This window comes from Sturnus vulgaris, chromosome 5, assembly GCF_052056855.1.
Source record: "Sturnus vulgaris isolate bStuVul1 chromosome 5, bStuVul1.hap1, whole genome shotgun sequence".
Classification (NCBI taxonomy): Eukaryota; Metazoa; Chordata; class Aves; order Passeriformes; family Sturnidae; genus Sturnus; species Sturnus vulgaris.
The window spans coordinates 60701555-60721375 of NC_142247.1; the positions used below are offsets into that span (position 1 = coordinate 60701555).

The window sequence follows — 19821 nt, forward strand, 5'->3', positions numbered from 1 at the left end:
CTTAATCCAGGGTGGGAAAACTTTCAGATTTTCTCATTAGTAGATGATAGTATAGGGAAATGGAAGTAATATTGGAAAAGATATATTAGACATATTCTAAAGCACATACTGAAAACTGACCTGGCATCAAAACTAATGTATTAGGTTAGAATCCACTCCAGATAAAAACAGAGCACCTTGAAAGCAGTTTTGAAAACTAACTAGGAAAAGCTGTTGTGGTAACATCATCTTAGTTCTAAAATTGATACAAAGACAATGAAATTACTCCAGAAGGTATAATGGCTTCTAGGCCAATCATAAAACAAAGAACAACAGCAAAATCATTTGCAGGAACCCAGTGTAGATGCCCTACACTTACCACATAAACTGTGGTATGTGTATTACCTATTATTTTCTCCTAGAATATCCACAAAACTACAATTATCTTATTACTTATATAACTAGGATTTTAGAGGAGAACTGCTTGGTATCAAGAGGAAAAGACATAGTACTGAACACGTAATTAACACAGGAAGGGTACAGTCAGAAGAAGCTGAATTGACTGTAACTCCTTGCAAATTTGTTTCCTGCAGCACGTCTGCCTGAACTGCCTGAACACTCCAAGCTTCAGCACCTCAGGTGATGAGATGTGGTAGGAGCACCTGCAGATGTTGTACAAATGAGAACTCTGTAGGACAAGAGGTTTCAAGAAAAAAAATTTCCATCTGTGTAACACAATGCATTTACCAGAATTTGAAAAAACAATTATTTGAGGAAGAAGCTAAAGACTGTAAACCCTAGCTCAGAATGGATCCCATACACAGAGACACATCTGTGTCAAATCAGATGCAATGTGTTTCTGAATTGTGATGTTGCTGACCCCACTCAGGATGCACCTCCCTTCCTCCTACCTTTCAAGCTAGAAGGCAGGCTCTTAGTTTTTCATTTTTCAATGTTAGCTTTTTTATTTGCTTGGTTGCTTTTTTTTTTTTTTTTTTTTTTGTGGAGGGTCTTTTGTTGTTTTTTGGGGGGAGGGTGTTTAGGTTTTTTTAGCTTGAAATCTGCATCGGTCTTCTGAATCCTTTTGTTTACCTTATTATTTGCTATTATTTTCTAATTAGTTCATGTTCACTTTGTACTTGGTATGAAACAAACAACCTAGGACAGACACAGCCTGTTTTCAAGACCCCTATTTCACCGTATGCACTGTTTCCTTAGATCTCTAATGCCCAAGTCATGTCTGGAGAAGAATCAAAGACTAAGATTTTGTCCCTACTGGCCAAGAATAACAGTTCCTCTCTTCCTTCCTCTCACGTTGTCCATTCCATACCCTGTTAAACTTACAAAGAAGGGAGTAGTTTAGCACCTCCTTCTTCCATAGTCAGAGGAATGGGGATTTAAACCTCACACTTAGTAAGATGTAGCATATGGTCTCACTACCTAGGTGAGAAGTTATTACACTATCTTGCAAAACACAATTATCACCAAAGCTACTGCCTCTTCTGGCTGTGTTCTCAAAGACAAGAACAAATCAAATCAGGCTACACAGACAGTCTGACCTCAAGCAGCAGGACAAAGGGTTAAAACAACAGTTATTTATGTAGAGAGTCTTGCAGACATGCTTTCATGACAGCAGTAATTGGTGTCCAATTTCCAGACTAGTTTCAGAGATCCTTCCTACATCCCATGTTCCCTGGTAGCTGGTTTTGGCATTGCCTCCTTTCCAACAGACAGACTAGACCTAATATCTAACTCCTACTAGTCACTAGACATTGTGGCGAGGTTGCCACTCGCTAAACCCTGGTGCATCCAAGTATGTTTGAGAATCCAAACATCCCACATGTGCTTCATGCAGACCATCTTCACATAGTCCTGCAGGGAATCTTTTAGCATGTATAGTCGTGGGCTGTATCGTCTGCTTCCCTCTCTGCTTAGCTCTCACAAAGCTGGAGATGGAATAGCAAAATCTCGTCAGGGCACCTGCCCTTGTAGGTGGTAGAAAAACTTCTTTGGACCACAGCTGCATTTCAGAGTGGACACAAAACTAGAGAAACTCTTGTTTTCCTCACAAGTACACCTTGCAATGCTTGTCTCTATTTGTACATTACCTCGTAAACAAAACACAAGTGTTACACTTTATAATAGAAAATAAAACATTCCACGTTATTCCTGAACTGAGGATGCTCAGTTTTAGAACTATGTTTTCAGATGTTCCACAATTTGTGCACACAGCAATAGGCAGCAGAGAGTACTGAAGGAAAAGAATGAAATAACTAAGAGCTGATTTTCCAATTTATCTGTAAAATGACTTGTATTAGATTGTAACAGGACCCAGACTACAGCTGAGAGGGTGATAAGCAGTGTCCAAAGGCAAAGCTAAATGAGGGCTTCTGTCCTGAAGAGTAAATTCAGAATTTCAAGGAACACTTGAGAACTGAGGTAGTCATGTAGTACTTTTACAGTAACTTCACATTTGGAAAAAACAAATGTTATTTCAATGCTGAGAGAAAAGCTGAGCTTTCACCCTTTACAAGAAGCTAGGAAAGCACAGTGTCTTTTCAATGAGGCTACGTAGCCAGGGACTACTGTGGCAGCAAACACACAGGAAGTGCTAATGCAAGGGTTCATTTTCAGAAAAGATTTTGCACAATTTATGTTATTAAGGAATATGTATTGTCACATGTTTGTTGCAAAAATAAAAACAGGGGAAAACATCCTGCCTAGCTACAGGTGCTTTCATTTGAGGTAACACCAAAGCATGTAGCCAGGTCTATTAATATTCAGGTCAGCTCTCATGCACCCACCATGACCTCACTGGTTTCTTGACTCAGCAGAAAAAGAGGTTTATGAAAAAAATATGGAAACACCCTTCAAAAAAATTTTTTTTAAGCTACTGTCAGTTAAACCTGTGCAAATATTTTTAGAATAATATCTCCCATGCTTCCCTACTGAAAGTATGGAAAATGCACATTTTCTATTTTGTAAAGAGGAAAAAAAGGCTCCAAAACAACAAGGCAATTACTTTGATGTTATTTAGAGTATAAAGAGCTCCAAATTCTTACTTCTGGAGACATACTCAGAATAAATTAACTGTCCAACAGAAGTACAGAAGTTATTTTGATTCCACCAGTATTAGCGGAGATTTAACTTTTTTCAACTTCTTTCCCACAACACAGGCACATGTGACCAAAATGTGACCCAACAGCCTGAAAGATCAGGAGATAAAAGCATGAAATTTTGATTCATTCTTTCCCTGTATATCAACGATAACTTGAAACATTACCAATGAGAGAACTGTAGTCAAAGTTGGCCAATCCAGATTCCCACAAGCTCTGAAAGCATATAACGTGAAACAAATGCAAAACATTCACAAGGATTTGCCATCTACTAGAACTTCCAGTTACACTATTTAGACTTATAATTTTACAAACCCCATGTTCTTTCCAAGAATAGAGTTCTACATAGCAAAATCTACAAAATCATTTCAATCTGAGTAACAGAAGATTATTTTTCTGTGAACAAGTCTGGGACTCCAAAGAGCTGGAAGTGTGATAATGCAACTAAGATAATGCAACAGTGAAATGTGTGTGACCATCCACAACAGACAAGTAGAAAAATGATGATCATGTACTCTGTGACAGGGAAACCTGACAAAGGATCCAAGTAATGGACATGGCAGAAGAAGTGAATGGAGGCAAAATACAACGTCTGTGTTTAAGGAATCGCCAGTGCAGGGAACATTTCCCCGTGGCCTGATATCAGGGTTTTCTGTGTAATGTATTACAGCATGTATCTATCAAGTGTTGAATGCATGTTGCATGTCTGAAAATACCCAGCCTCATTCCAGCCCCAAGGGAACAGTGCATACCACCCTGTACTCCTTCACACTTCAGTCATGCTCTACAGCAAAAAAACTGTGTAAAGCATTCAGTTCCTTCTCAAGGAGAAGTATCAGTACTATCACTGCATTCACAGCCATCCATTTTTCATTCCATGGTATTTTTTGAGATAAATTTTTAAGGATGAAAAGCATAGTGCACTTATATGAGCAGAAGTGTTTGAAATTTGAGTAGATAACAGTAAATAATAAGCAAGTTATTTGCTTTTGTTTGGTGCCTTGAAGTAAGAAACGTGAGGTTTTTTTGGTTCTGTTATTAAAACTAGCATTTGCTGTTATACTTCCAAGGCTTTCAACCACAGCCTTTGGATCTGACTGGAGATAACATTCCACCACAATTTTAAATATTTCAGAAAGGGGTGGGGAAAAAAAAGACCAAAGATGCATTCAACTACATCTTCAAAACATGTGCATGCAGGTATGAAAAATCTGCAACTTTTCCTGGAAGTTTTTATATTAATAAAAACAAATCTTGAGTGTTACAGAATCTCTGAAAACACATTCTATACTACTTCAGCAAGGATAAAGTATTTTTTTTAAACATACACCTTTGTACTTAATACAGTATGTTATTATGCCTTATACTACTTGATAAGCTGTTCAAATTCTAAGCTAAACAAATTACATTTCCAGAGCAAGCAAAACTACCACTATGAATACTGTATTTTCAAGAAAAGTTAAACATCACCAAGTTAGAAGTCTACTTTGTTCTGAGTGTATATAACTATTAACTAGGATGAGACAGTATACTGGGAGAAATTTACAAGAATAAATCCAGAAACCATGAACTTAAACAATCCCTTTAATATAACAAACATATCAAACTTTCAAATATAAACTGGAACCAACTAACAAATAAACTCAAAACAACTTTCTGAATACCAAAAAGGTCTTATGCAAAACAGTGCACATTTATTTGAGGTATCGTATCCATGAAAACAAAACAAAACAAACCAAACTATCTACATTTAAAAAGATTTTTTACTTAGCGAGGCAAAAGAAGTTAGGTGGTACATAAGGAGTAAACCAATGTAAACAGTGTAAAAATAAAGACTGCTAATACCAGCCAACCCAAAACTGAAATATCCCAATATAGTAAAGAAAAATAAACTAGAGGCATGCAAAATATTGTTTGTTAAAATACACTCAAATCCATGTGGCTAAAGTGAAAGTCACAAGCTAGTGAGTTGGATTTAGAAATGCAGTGTTTCTCTCTTTATTTTCCTTAGACTGATTGTCATTCAGTTTTCCACTGATAAAAGGTCTTCAGTTTTCTTCAACCCACTGGGAACTGAATTTTTAACCCTCCAAACAGGTGCTGCAAAGGAGGTTTAAGTAATCGTTTTTATGATCTAGTGTGATATATAACCTCACTCAAATGCTACAAGCAATGGTGATCTGTTGCCATTATGGGAGGAAAAAGCTTGGAAAACAGGTTGCTCCAGGTGGAGTTGAAAGATTTTCGAGTTTCTCCTCACGAGAGCAGCGACAAACTCCAAGGTAAATCTGGTAAGCCACTTAACATTTTATTTGCAACACAGAACATTTTGGCAACCAATATATTAGAGGAATCTGAACAGAGACCTGCAACGCATGTGCTTTTCAGAAAAATCAAGTTTTGTTTCAGGTATGCATCAGGAACATCAACAGCACAAGACTCTTCTCATTCAAGCAACTGTAGAAATGCCATCTGTCTTAGATGAACTTACAGGTCCTTCTTATCTTCTGCTTTATTTAAACTTTGCTGAAAAGAGACAGATGAAAAATAATTTAAGTTTGGCAAGATCAGAAACCACTGACTCCAGATGCCACATTTTGACCTTTTGCAGTCACACCTGATTTGTTCACCATACACCTTTCTAAGATGTAGTCCCATTAACACTATCACACAGAACATCCGAGCTTCTGCTGCCAGCAGTCAAGGCTGTGCAGCCTAGTTCTGCTCCCTTTGGTATTACAGGTGAGCTGTGCAGCAAACAGCAGAAAACATTTTCTGCTATCAACTCACTTATCCTTGGGAGTTGCATCTACTGTGTGCTCAGTACCTTCCGTTCTTTCCACTCAGAGGTAAACAGATGATGGTAAGGATGTATGTTTTAGACCACAAGTCTGTAAGAAATGCAGCAGGACTACATGGCTCATTACACAGAGAAGCACAAGGACAGGCCATGCATGGTGGTCTTGAACTGAACACAGTGATCAGCTGAGCAATCTCTGTAGAAGTACAGGGTGAGGCCAGGAATAAGTAAATGGTTTCACAGAGTACAGGAAAGAAAATTATAACCAGGTCATAACTGTCTTTTTTTTTTTATTAATACAGGACTGAACAACTTGTGAGTCACGCAGGAACGGGGTGGGCTTCCTTCCTCGTTGCATGGCTGCTTATAGGAGGCCTCTAGGGAGCGTGGTGACAGGAGTGGGGGAAAATAGGAGCGGGCAAACAGGAGCGGGGCAAACAGGAGTGGGGCAAACAGGAGCAGGGCAAACAGGAGCGTGCAAACAGGAGGGGGGGAAAACAGGAGTGGGGGCAAACAAGAGTGGAGCAAACAGGAGCAGGGCAAACAGGAGCGGGGGCAAACGAGTGGGCAAACAGGAACGGGGGAAAAGAGGAGTGGGGGCAAACAAGAGTGGGGCAAACAGGAGCGGGGCAAACAGGAGTGTGCAAACAGGAGCGGGGGAAAAGAAGAGTGGGGGCAAACAGGAGCCTGCAAACAGGAGCGGGGCAAACAGGAGTCTGCAAACAGGAGCGGGGCAAACAGGAGTGGGGGCAAACAGGAGTCTGCAAACAGGAGGGGTGGGAAACAGGAGCCTGCAAACAGGAGCGGGGCAAACAGGAGTGGGGGCAAACAGGGTATGGGGTATTACTGAGAGACTCCCCAGACTGATCCAGCCCTCTGATTATTACCCACTGCTGATACTCCAGGCTGGCAGTGATGAGATTGAAAAGAGGAGTGTCAGGGTAATTAAAAGAGACTTTAGGGCACTGGGTCAAGTGGTTGATAGGACAGGGGCACAGGTAGTCTTTTCCTCAGTCCCCTTGGTGGTTGAGATAAATGGTGAAAAGAATAGGAGAACTCACATCATTAACAAGTGGCTCAAGGGTTGGTGTCATTGGCAAAATTTTGGACTTTTTGATCATGGGGCAACTTTTACGGCACCTGCCTGCTGGAACCAGATGGGATCCATCTCTCAGTTAAGGACAAAAGGATTTTAGCTCATGAACTGGAAGACCTTGTTGAGAGGGCTTTAAACTAGGTTTGAAGGGGGAAAGGGATGCAGCTGGGCTGTCTAGAAGCAGGCCCAAAGGTAGAAACCTGAGATAGGGGTGAAATCAGTAGCCCAGCTGAGGTGCATGCAGACCAATGCACACAGCATGGGTAACAAACAGGAAGAGCTGGAAGCCACGGTGCAATGGCAGAGCTATGATGCAGTGGCCATCACAGAAACGTGGTGGGATGACTCACACAGCTGGGGCACTGCACTGGATGGCTACAAGCTCTTCAGGAGAGACAGGAAAGGGAGAAGAGGTGGAGGGGTGGCCCTTTATATTAGAGAGGCTTTTGATGTCATAGGTATTGAAACTAATGATGATGAAGTTGAATGCCTATGGATAAGAATTAAGAGTAAGGCCAACAAGGCTGACATCCTATTGCGAGTCTGTTATCGTCCACCCAACCAGAAAGAAAAAGTAGACAACTTATTCTATAAGCAGCTAGATAATGTTTCAGGATCATTAGCCTTGTAGGTGACTTCAACTTGCCAGACATATGCTGGGAACTTATTACAGCCAAAAAAAGGCAGCCCATATGGAGGACAACTTTTTGACACAGCTGGTGAGTGAGCCCACCACGGAAAGGAGTATGTTAGACCTGTTGTTGGCAAATAGAGATGAGCTGATGGGAGATGTGGTGGTTGGAGGTCGCTTGGGGCATAGTGATCATGAAATTATAAAGTTCTCGATATTTGGTGAAATCAGGAGGAATATCAATAAAACTTTTACATTGTACTTCCAGAGGGCAGACTTTGGCCTATTTAGGAGACTTATTCAGAGAGTTCCTTGGGAAGCAGCCCTTAAAAACAAAGGAGTTCAGGAAAGGTGGGCATGCTTCAAAACGGAGATCTTGAGGGCACAGGAACAGACTGTCCCTGTGTGTCAAAAGGCGAGTTGACGAGGCAAACGTCCAGCCTGGATGGGCAAGGAGGTTTTGGAGGAATTTAGGAATAAAAAGAGGATGTATGATCTTTGGAAGGAGGGTCAGGTCCCTCAAGTATTTAAGGGGGCTGCTAGAGCATGTAGGAAAAAAATTAGGGAGGCCAAAGCTCTGTTTGAACTAAAGATGGCAACTTCTGTAAAAGATAACAAAAATGTTTTTACAAATATATTAATGGTAAAAAGAAGGGCAAGTCCAGCCTTTGTTCTTTATTGGATGAGGGAGGGAACTTAGTAACTGCAGATGAGGAGAAAGCAGAAGTGCTTAACACCTTCTTTGCCTCAATCTTTAGTGGGAAGGTGGCTTGTCCTCAGGATAGCTGTCCTCCTGGGTTGGTTGATTGTGTCAGGGAGAAGAATGGTCTCCCTGTTATCCAGGAGGAGGCAGTAAGAGAACTTCTAAGCAGCTTGGATGTTCATAAGTCTATGGGAAAAGATGGGATCCACCCCAGGGTGATGAGAGAGCTGGCAGACGAGCTTGCAAAGCCACTCTCCATCATTTGCCAGCAGTCCTGGGACACTGGTGAGGTTCCAGATGACTGGAAGCTGGCCAGTGTGACACCCATTCACAAAAAGGGTGAGAAGGAGGATCCTGGTAATTATAGACCAGTCAGCCTAACCTCAGTACCTGGTAAGGTAATGGAACAGTTTGTACTGAGTGCCATCACACAGCACTTAGAGGATGGCCAGGGTGTCAGACCCAGCCACCGTGGGTTCAGGAGGAGTAGGTCATGTTTGACCAACCTGATCTCCTTTTATGACCAACTGACCTACCTGGTGGATGCAGGAAAAGCTGTGGATGTTGTGTACCTGGACTTGAGCAAGGCCTTTGACACTGCCTCCCATAGCATTCCCTGGAAAAGCTGGAAGCCCGTGGCTTGGACAGGAGCACTCTTTGCTGGGTTAAGAACTGGCTGGATGGCTGGGCCCAGAGAGTGCTGGTGAATGGTGCTGCACCCAGCTGGGGTCAGTCACCAGTGGTGTCCCTCAGGGGTCTGTGCTGGGGCCAGTCCTGTTCAATCTTTTTATTGGTGACATGGATGAGGGTGTTGAGTCTTTCATTAGTAAATTTGTAGACAACACTAAGATGGGAGTGTGTGTTGATGTGTTGGAAGGTAGGAGGGCTCTGCAGAAAGACCTGGAATGGTTGGATGGACGGGCAGAGTCCAATAAGATGAAGTTTAATAAGTCCAAGTGCCGAGTCCTGCATTTTGGCCACAATAACCCCCTGCAATGTTACAGGCTGGGGATGGTGTGGCTGGACAGTGCCCAGGCAGAAAGGGACCTGGGGGTACTGGTTGACAGTCGGCTGAACATGAGCCAGCAGTGGCCAAGAAGGCCAATGGCCCCTGGCCTGGATCAGGAACAGTGTGACCACCAGGAGCAGGAAGGTCATTCTTCCCCTGTACTCAGCACTGGTGAGGTCACACCTTGAGTGCTGTGTCCAGTCCTGTCCCATCAGTTTGGGAAGGACCTTGAGACAATTGAGCACATCCAGAGGAGGCAACGGGGCTGGGGAGGGGCTTGGAACACAAACCCTGTGAGGAATGGCTGAGGGAGCTGGGGTTGTTTAGCCTGGAGAAAAGGAGACTCAGGGGTGACCTTGTCACTCTCTACAACTCCCTGAAAGGTGGCTGTAGTCAGGTAGGGGTTGGTCTCTCTCACCAGGCAGCAACTGACAGAACTAGAGGACACAGTCTCAAGCTGTGTCAAGGGAAATATAGGGTGGATATCAGGAAAAGTTTTTCACAGAAAGAGTGATCAAGTACTGGAATGGTCTGCCTGGGGAGGTAGTGGAGTCACCATCCCTGGATGTGTTTAAAAAAAAGACTGGATGTGGTACTCAGTACCATGGTTTAGGTGAGGTGTTAGGGCATGGGTTGGACTCAATCTTGAAGGTCTCTTCCAACCCAGTCATTCTGTGAATTCTATGTAACTCTTCTTGAAAAGCAGATCATCATAATTTTAATCATCGTTTGTTTCTACCCAAGACCACTACTTGTAAATAGCTTAACTTTCATTCTTACTGAATTTTGCTCAAGACAGATGTTAGGTATGGAGCATATGAATGCCTGTCAGACAACTTAAAAGCACAGACTCTCAGTTCTACCAGAAATACTTACTGCATATCTTATGGGTATTATTGCCACGCACATAAGAAACTCAATGAAATAGCTAATTGAACTTTTGCTTAACATGGTTTGGTCTTTAAAAAATTATTTGTACTTCAGTTTGAATTTTATAGTAGCCTATTTTTAGCCTAGGCTGTTTGCTGGGGTTTTTATCCTTGTATATCAACAATATTGCAACATTTATAATCCAGAATTGCAAAAGCATGTTTTAAGAGCAAACAAAATAAAATTACTTATACAAATTGCGTATATGCTCCCCCCACCACACACATCTATCATTTTATTACAGTATTTCAGTTTGATCAACATGCAAAGCTATCTGAATCTTATTTTCCAAGTAACAGCAAAATTGAAGCTAACGATAACCTGAGCTCTGTCAACCAAAGTGCAAGAAAAAAAAATGCTAATAACGTGGAATAAAATTCTACTATATTGAAGAAGTTTAAGGAACGCTGCCAATTGTAATTTTATGCTATCCTAAAGATTTTGGTAAATTCTCTTGCACGATAAATACCAATAAACAGAATTTGCTGGTACAATTTCAAAACACAGTGCTTGTATGTACCTACCTGAAGCTGTTCAAATTTTTTCATCAGATGATCATATTCTCTTCTAAGGCCTTCAGACTGCTTTTTAACTGCAGCCACTTCAGTTTTTGCCTTATGGAAAGCTGTAAAATACCAGAATTGGTGTATTTATTATTACCTGTAGTCTTGCAGTTCCTCAGAGCCCTAGATGTGCATTAGGGCTCCATTGCAGTAAACAGTCCCTCCTCTGAAATAGCTTAGAATTTAAAACACAGCATCACAGATGGACACAGGAAAAGAAGCTGAGGGCAGGGAGTGGAAAAAAAAATGGCCAATGTGCAGAAAGATCAACACAAGGAACAGGAAGAGCCTGTAAGAAAGGTAGGGATGAGGCCAATAAACCGAAAGAGGTGACTAGTAGTGATAACTAAAGTGTTCTGTCACATTGCAGGAGACAGTTCTAGAAAAACAAAACTGTGCAACTCCAAAATCAAAACTGTCAGATCTCTTAAAAAGAGGAGGGAACATTGGGCAAGATTCTCACACAGAAACCGAGAAACCGAGATCATCTACAAAACATTGTAAGGAGGGAGATGATCACATCATTCCAGGAGTACAGATCTCACCTTTTCACCCTGTTCTCAATTTTACCATGCATGAGTTCACTATTAGCAGCATCAGTTTATGGATGAAAATGCAGAAATGGTGGTGGGTGGACAAACAACTCTGAACAGGTTTTCAACATGAGAAAAAAGTAATTATTACTCTACTCCATCTCAACACAAACTGAAAGCACATTTATGCTGCAGCACTAAACAGCCTAGGACCCCATAGGGGCTATTTTACAATACAGGATAAATCAGTACAAAGTGTCAAAGCCATTAGTAGTCCTAAGCTGTTATGTAAGGTCATTTAGACATTTTCATATTCCTCTGCTATAGGTATCCCAGGGATCATTAGACTTCTCTGATGCAGCACCACAGGCATAGTCTAAATCTTGACCTATTCATGTGAAAACAAAGAAATGTTGTTAATGACCTAGTAAGGCTGCCTCACATGGCCACTTAAAAAACCCAAACAACCAAATCTGATGGTACAAATAAGAATATTTGAGAATTTCCTTGTTCCAAAACAATCTATCCTTTGATTGTGAACTCCCTGAGAGAGATTCTTCTTTTCCAGAGACCCCCACTGCACTCAAGAATTGCAGCACCTCTAAAAGCCTGTTCTGAGGAGCTAGACAAAGTTTTTGTTAAGTGGTGAGTTACAAGCAGTCTGGTATGAACCAGATTTCTCTTTGGGTGCAAGTTCCTGAAACATCAGGAAATGAGATTTGACCACTTTCCTACATGCAAGAAGGAGAACTCCCTCATGCACAATCTCTGTTATTTTTATATAATTAATTTGAATGTATAGATGAAAAATAATTCTCATTTCAGAACTCTCCAAGTGGTTTTCCTGTAACAGGACATTTACCTACCCTGATATTCTGATTCACTCGAGTCAAGAACATTTTGTCTATTGATTCCAACATGATTAAAAACTCATAATTTCTCTTTAAATCCTTTTATTTCCATATTCTCACACAGTTTTCCTTCGTTCTTTAAGTAATTCTTGACAGCACCAATACAGATTCTCTGAAGGTTTTGGTATTTGGAATAACTTTCATTTCCACACATGTGAGAAGTCAAACCCCACTGCATTTACTCTCTCTCTGATCTTGGTACTGTCTAAAATATTCAATAGTAAAATTTGGATATCGATAAAATAAACTTGTTACAATTTGATAAACTTCTGAATTTTAAGTTGTAGACAAAAAAAACCCCACACATATGCTATTTCACTTTTCCAAGAATTTGCTAATTAGAAAGATAAATCTTGCTTTTGTTTGAACATTCTTGTACATAGTATAATAAAAATTAGTAATATCTCACTTCTGAAAAAGTTGTAATTCAGTATTATTGAACCAATACTATTTAGTTATTTATAAGTAGCAGCACAGGACTTTAGCTGCAACTAAAAACTACTTTATCTTTAAAACATGAACAAAGTATCTAAAAGTATCTACAAGTCAAGAAAGAAAACAAGCTACTGCATTGTTTTAATGTTTTGACCAAAACAGATGTATGACAGAATACCTCACCTAACCCTAGAAGAAGAAACAGCAAAGAACAGATTGTCCTTTCCACCTGTGTTGGCTATGGACAGAAATCCCAAAACATCAACAAACCACCAAATCCAGACTCATTTCTGTTGGGGCCACACAATTAAAAGGAGCATCATGTCTTTGACAACGTGGATTCCTCAGTGCACCGTTTCCCTGGGTGCCTTGTGAAGCACCAGTGTCCACACAGCAGTGCCCAGCTCCTCTGTGGTTGCACGAGCACTGCAGAGCAGCTGAGTTCATCAGGTACACTGTTTGTCATACGGATCCTATCACAGGAACACGGATCCAGCAGGAAACAGGAGATCCTTTGTGTGCACAATACACTCAGTTATTATTTCTGGCTTCCATCTGGCCTGTTACTTTGCCTCACAGGAGCACAACAGCTGGACTGTCAGCAAGCAAGCCCCCACAGCTGACACCTCCCACCAAGTCAGAGCATGAGCAGGCAGGAGGTGAGGATGCTACTTCTACATTAATGCACCCATTGAGTAAGTTCCAGTAAGCACCAGTAAGTTCCAAACACAGAATCCAGCCTCAGTACTATGAGAGGTAGGCTATCCTTTTCCACTCCTTCTCTCCTTCCAAGAAAAATCAACAAACTACTCCTAGGGCAGTGTTTCAATGGAAGACATTTGTGGAAAACTTTACCTCTTTACACTTATGTGTGATTGAAGGTCCATAAACTAATGTAACATGTATGGTCTGGGAAAAGTAGACAACATGTCCTTTCACCACATTCTCTGAATCCTATTCCAGGAGAGATAGTTTACTTCAGATCACTCTGAATTCTAAGTATGAGGAATAAAACTGCTCTGAGGAGCTACATTACCATAGCCCAATAGCTGTAGCATTTCCATGATCTTCTCATTTCAACAATGATGGAGAACCTAACACTAAAACCAAAACCAAACAGCAACAAAAACAACTAATAATTCTTTGGGAATTTCCTTGCACAACTACTAGTCCTGGTCTGACTAAATCACTTGACTTACAGTGCTTGCTACTAAGGAAACGATCTGGAACTTACATTAGCATTGCTTACAATACATGCCTACAACCCAAATGATTTGGCCTAGCTGAAGAGTAAAAAAGAGCCCTCTCTTAAAAGAGTTTTCAAGTTAAAAAAGAGCTATTCACATTTAAGAATTTAGGCACTGACGGCACAAGAGATTTGCCAACAAATACACTGTAAGGCTGGGAACACAACTCCAGTCAAAGTAACTCCATACTAATTCTGAATTCTCTTCTTAAGATGTAATGGTCAGAATTTAAAATGAGAAGGCAGGGCCAAAAAATTTACAAATTTGCTTCAAGTACCTTTTGCAACTTCAAATAAAATTTTGTTACAAAAGGGATGTTACAGCATCATCGGATGGCATAAACAGCCTTGTATAATAAACCCATGTTTGTTGTATGCAGCCATCTCTTCCAATCAACAAATGCAAGTATCAACTCTTGCTGCATGTGACACTGCAATGGCTCCCACCCTTGGTTATCATCTCAAGAGTTTTGTACAAAGTAAGGTTAAGTAAGACAGGCCTTGTTTCTCAACCCCCCTCTGCCATTGGCTAAATAACAAGACTGTGGTCAATTCTTTAAACTTGTTTGTTTTTAAAAACTGGAGTGCATCAGTGAAGCTCAGTGTAGTTTTCACACATGGCACAAGCCTACCCAGCCACACCAAGGCTAAACTGAACTCTCCCTTGCAACAGTTTTATGGAATGTATTCCCAATGTCTGTATTTTTAAAATTTTTTTAACACATTTCCAACATGTAGTAATCTTCACATTTAAGTGAGAGCTGTACATCTGTACATGCATACTTTCTAGAATAGCCAACAGTTAGAAGTTATTTCAAAACCAGCCCTCTACATGAATTGTTGCTGTCTTCCTGTCTCCTACAACACTATTGCAACCATGAAACAAAGAACACTCTTGTCAGTCTGCACACAAAACAAACCTCTTTAAAGGATGCATGGAAGTTCCATTAGAATTTCCTCCTGCCCCACCATATGCCTATGACAACAATATATAAACAGAGTATTTTCAGAAAAAGTTGAACTAAAGTTCAAAAGCATCAAAATTACTTTGATGAACCAGTATGTATTTCATGCCCTGTTCCTGCCCCAACACAAGGACACTGTAAGGACAAAAGACTTTATGAAGCTTCTCTCAGCTCTAACCTCATGCCCAGTTGCAGGTAATTTCTCTTGTTGTGGTTTTTTGAATAGTTTCACAAACCATCAAAATGAAACATTATCATGGCATGTCTTCTTTCCCAAGAAAATTCCTATTGGTCCTAGGCCAGTAGCCATATTGAGAACCTTTAATTATCTGAATCAATATTCTGTTAGAAATATGTCTAATGTGTAGCAGGAGAAACATTCTCACATCTGTACTGATATTGATACAACTATGTACATTTATCTCTAGATATCGAGAAGACATTCTCACAATATGTAAGTGTATCCAAAAAAATACCATCTCAGAAGGTTTTTAACCAGTCATGTTATTACATGTCTGGGTATGCTAAAAATGGATTTAGGCTCTCAAAGTGCTCGCCCCACTGCTGGGTGTCTATAAAGCCCTGACAACAATCGCTGGGTCTGCAATAGAATAGTGAGGAACTAGCCTTCTTTGATTCATTTGCAAAATAAAACAAAAAAAGGCATTAAGTGTAATAGAAAAATCAATTAATGTCCAACCTTTCCTCAGATTTTACTTATTTCACTGTTAAGTGAGGAAAAAAAAGTAGTCTATGTTTTCCTGTAAAAGGTAGAAAGATGAAGAGCTAGAGGTTAGTCTCCTGAAAGCCCGCAATAATCTGCCTACACTATGATTTTAGCCACAATTTTAGAAAGAGGAGAAATACAGTATTTCCTCTGCCAGTCATAAATACTGATTCAAAACTTTACAGGAAATTTGCATGACCTTTGAAGTCATAGCACTGATCTGATATTAAACTGTTTTCTTAAATGTGAAGCACATGTACCTTTAGGACTCCTCCTGGCTGCCACTATACTGACTTAACCCACCTTTCCACTCATGGCCTAATCTAAAATAATATATGACCATGCATCAGCAACTTAATAAGTGTCCCAGACCAGAGCAATGGATATTTGAAACTGCTTTTGAAAACAGAAAAAAAAAGATTTTCCTTTCAAGCAGCAAAAAAATGCCCAAATACAAACTCTCAACCAACCAAGAACAAAATCCAAATTCATGACTCTTACTAATACTATAGCTGAAAAACAAAAAATAAGTAAACCTCAAAAATTAAAACCAGTAAAGTTTTCATTTTTTTACCAGTTTTGTTTTGTTTCATTATTAGGTGACACCCTTTAGATCTCTTCACTCTCCACCTGCAATTTCATGGATTGAACTTTATGGACACAAAGAAAAGTTAGTCACATAAGCTCAGTAGCATGAAACAAATTACTTAGGAAAGGCAAAACAAACTTTCCAATCTCAGGTTTCATTTTGTGTAATGCATTGCTCACACTTAGTGAACATGACAGTCAACATTCATCTACCCAGCTGCAGGAATTTCAAAAGAAAACAGTTAAGTTCATTTTCTCTAACACTCTCTAGAAAGCTGCATCTACAGATGTGGTTGTTCTTATCAAGTACTTTAAGCTTTCTCGCTATCAATTTGCTCAAAATAACATATAAGAAAACTTACAAAAACGTAAGACAGATATACCTCAACACCACCTAGCTGCCCATGGTAATTCCCATGCCACCCATGGGGTTTTTGGCAATGAGGGGGGTGGAATCAGGAGAAGGGCTGTAAATATTTTCCTATTCACCCCTTAGAAAGACTCTCCCACTTCTGCCCTAACAAAAGATTCAAGCATGCCTTAATTTATACACCTCTTGGATGGACAGGGGAGAATGAAGCTGAAGCAGCATGAGGTAAATCTATTTATTCCTTAGCTTTCTCTAGCATTCCTGACTGAAAAGCTTACATTATATTAGTGTTACATACCACCAGTTAGTTTAAATAAAACATAAGCATTTAAATTTTCCATTGATCCTGTCACTTCAAAGGCACTTTTTCCCCCTTCCCTCAAGAAAACAGCAGGAGAGGGAAAACCCACCATCAAACATGCCTCAGAATGTGAACTAATGAGACTTTCTATTTAAAGATTCTTGTTGCTTCAAGCCCAGCTGAAAACAGCTGGTTTACATTTTTTATTTGAATGCCCAGTGGACAGCGAAAAAGGATTTATGAAATATTTCTGAAAAATTTATTCTTACAGTGTCGTAGCAGTGCCAGGCAATATGAAAGTGGGGTTATGTTTTGATGATAACATGCTATCTCATACCAAGAAAATTAGTATTTTTGTTACAGTCTGAACATCTGATTAATGTTTACAAGATCACAGGCAGTGTTATCTTAAAAACACTGATTTCAGATGAGCAGGTGTTCACAGGCATCACAGACCTTGAGAGATCCAGTAAGACAGAACCAAACAGGTAAAATCTGCTTCTATCTCAATTTGGGCTGCCTGTAAAGCAGTTTTGACAACCTAAACCTTAAACACGGAAGCTGCTAAGAAAAGTATTATGTTACAAATTGCAAGGTATGTTTCCTTGTAAACAAAAAGAATATTAAAAAAAGCTAACATCTTAACACCTCAGCTGCAGAACATATATATAAATTTAGAATACTAGTCAAGGACTTTTCTGCTGTCTGACAGAAACCGTATAGTAGTAAAAACCCTCAACCATAATACTTCCCCATTTTACATAGGGAGAGTGGCTGCTATGAAAGATCAAACTGATGCCTATAAGCAACCTGCAAATGATTCCACATCCTGGACATGTCACTGGTGAAGACAAGTCAACACCACCTAAATGTATCAGTACAACTTGTTAATAATTACAACTTAACTAAGGTGTTCCAATTACACCTTATGTAATTTCATAATGAACACGTTTACTAAAATATTAGGATGGCAATGGCATGTTTTGTCAGTTCCCAGTCAAATGTAAAGAAGCCCCATGCCAAATGTTCTGGAAACAGATTAAGCTAGTTCATGCTGTACCAAGAACATTTTTTTGACATTCAGCATTGAAATAATCTTTTTCTTATTTGCAAAGAAGTCCTAACTAATACTCACCATTTGATGTCTTCTGCAGCTCTGCTTTCAAATGTTCCACTTCCTCCTTCAACTTTTCCTCAGTTGCATCTGACTCTTTCTTTTTACCATTTCCTTTTCCACTCAAGGCCTATTAAAAACCACAGTTGCTACAATTAATTTTATTTTCATTAGTCTGATACTAATGCAAAATATTCAGAGAATGTCAGCCCTGATCTTGCAAAGCATTAGGTTTTATCAAATGTCAACCTGATACAGGCAGATAGTAATTGTAGAAAAAAAAAATCCTCCCAATTAAAAAAACAAAAAAAAAACAAAAAAAACCAAGCTCAGTGTTTCAGGTAATGGCATACTTGTAATAGAATGGTGTTATCTCCTGTGTAAGAGTACTTTTCATGTCTGCTTCAAGTATATAACTTTCATTTAGGTTATAAAATGGATTTTTGAGAAGATAGGTCTGTCAGTGACAGAACACTGCCACGTTTATGTGCAACTGGTTCTAATTCTCTTCTTGTAGGTTTGCAGCAACTTCAATCTTCAGAATAGTTCCAATATCCAGATTCGATTTCCAGTGAAATTCAAGACTAAAACCAGGAAAGGAAGAGCCCTGTAAACACTTGATACGAGAAATATATTCCCTGTACTCCAAAAATGTATTACTACACTTATTCACCCTCTTAAGGTGTAATAGATCCCATATCAAGATCTTTGCCTCATTAATCTTCTACTATCTAACCACACATCATCTCTGTAATAGCAAAAAAAGTGGTAAATGCTTAACAGGAAAAAGAAAAGTAAAACAACTGAGACAAACAGCTGTTAGGGGAACTAGCAATATCAGAGCTTACCAGGCACAGGCAGGAGGAAAGTGGAAAGATTATTTGAGGAAGAAGTAAAAGAACCGTTTATAAAGGCTAGTAAACAATCTAAGGAAAAGAGTTGAAAAAAAAATTTCCAGAAGCTATTTAATCAAAGAGCTGAGATGACATTTAACTGCTGGTGACAAAACCATAGCCAATTGTCTTCTTTGCTTTGTGCTCACCTCTTTCTATTAGTATGCAAATAGCTATTTCTGTAAACGTTTATCTCAAGTTCCGTGCTCCATGGAACCTTTGAACAGGTGACAGTGCAGATCTTGCACACCAGAGTAAACTCACAGTATTTATACTTGCAGCCAGTGCCTTATGTACAATTGCTCTCACTTCTCTTCAATGGTGGAATGAAGCACACTAGTAAACAAACACAAATGCAGGGGCCAAGCCCCAGAGAAGCCCAAACCATACAACGTCTATGAAGTTAAAATATTCTAACCCTGAACACTTCCCAAGTCCATCATAATGGAGATCCAGCCACAGCATGCTGCCTGTACCTGTGGCTACCTGTGTTTTTGCAAATCATGCAATTAAACACACAAAAACAGATAGCCAGAAATTGGAAACTGTAGTCTATCATTTACAAGCAGCTAAGAGAATGTGTTGCTAAGAGAATGTGAAAGCAGAACAAAAAAGAGGAGTTTTGGCAAAACCCCAACAGGACAGAGAAGAAAAAAAAACATACCCGTAAGCAGTAAAGAGACAAATTCCATGGCTGAGGGAAGAATTTGGATCATTTTGACAAAATACCAAACCCCAAAATTTTGGAATAATTTTATACTTGGGAAACACCTAACACAATCCAGTGATCCTTGTTTTATAACACCTTTTTGTCCAGAGTCTTCGTACAAAGATTGATTACAAAAAAATGACAGTGCCAGTAACCATAGACACTGCTTTAGACAAAGTGGAAGGAAACCTGTACACATCCA

At 39.7% G+C, this 19821-nt stretch overlaps 1 protein-coding gene across 2 annotated transcripts in view; it reads right to left on the reverse strand.

Moving 5' to 3' along the window:
• Nucleotides 1–4661: 4661 nt before the first annotated feature.
• The window catches only part of LOC106848825 (B cell receptor associated protein 29), a 40801-nt gene continuing 25641 nt past the window's right edge, over nucleotides 4662–19821 (reverse strand). For both annotated transcript variants that reach the window (XM_088165815.1, XM_014868992.2), the window contains 3 exons: nucleotides 18039–18147; nucleotides 10789–10889; nucleotides 4662–5621 (listed from right to left, as the gene is read on the reverse strand). In XM_088165815.1, coding sequence (XP_088021941.1) covers nucleotides 5583–5621; nucleotides 10789–10889; nucleotides 18039–18147 — 249 coding nt within the window. In that variant the 3' untranslated portion in view covers nucleotides 4662–5582. The remainder of the gene's footprint in view (nucleotides 5622–10788; nucleotides 10890–18038; nucleotides 18148–19821) is intronic.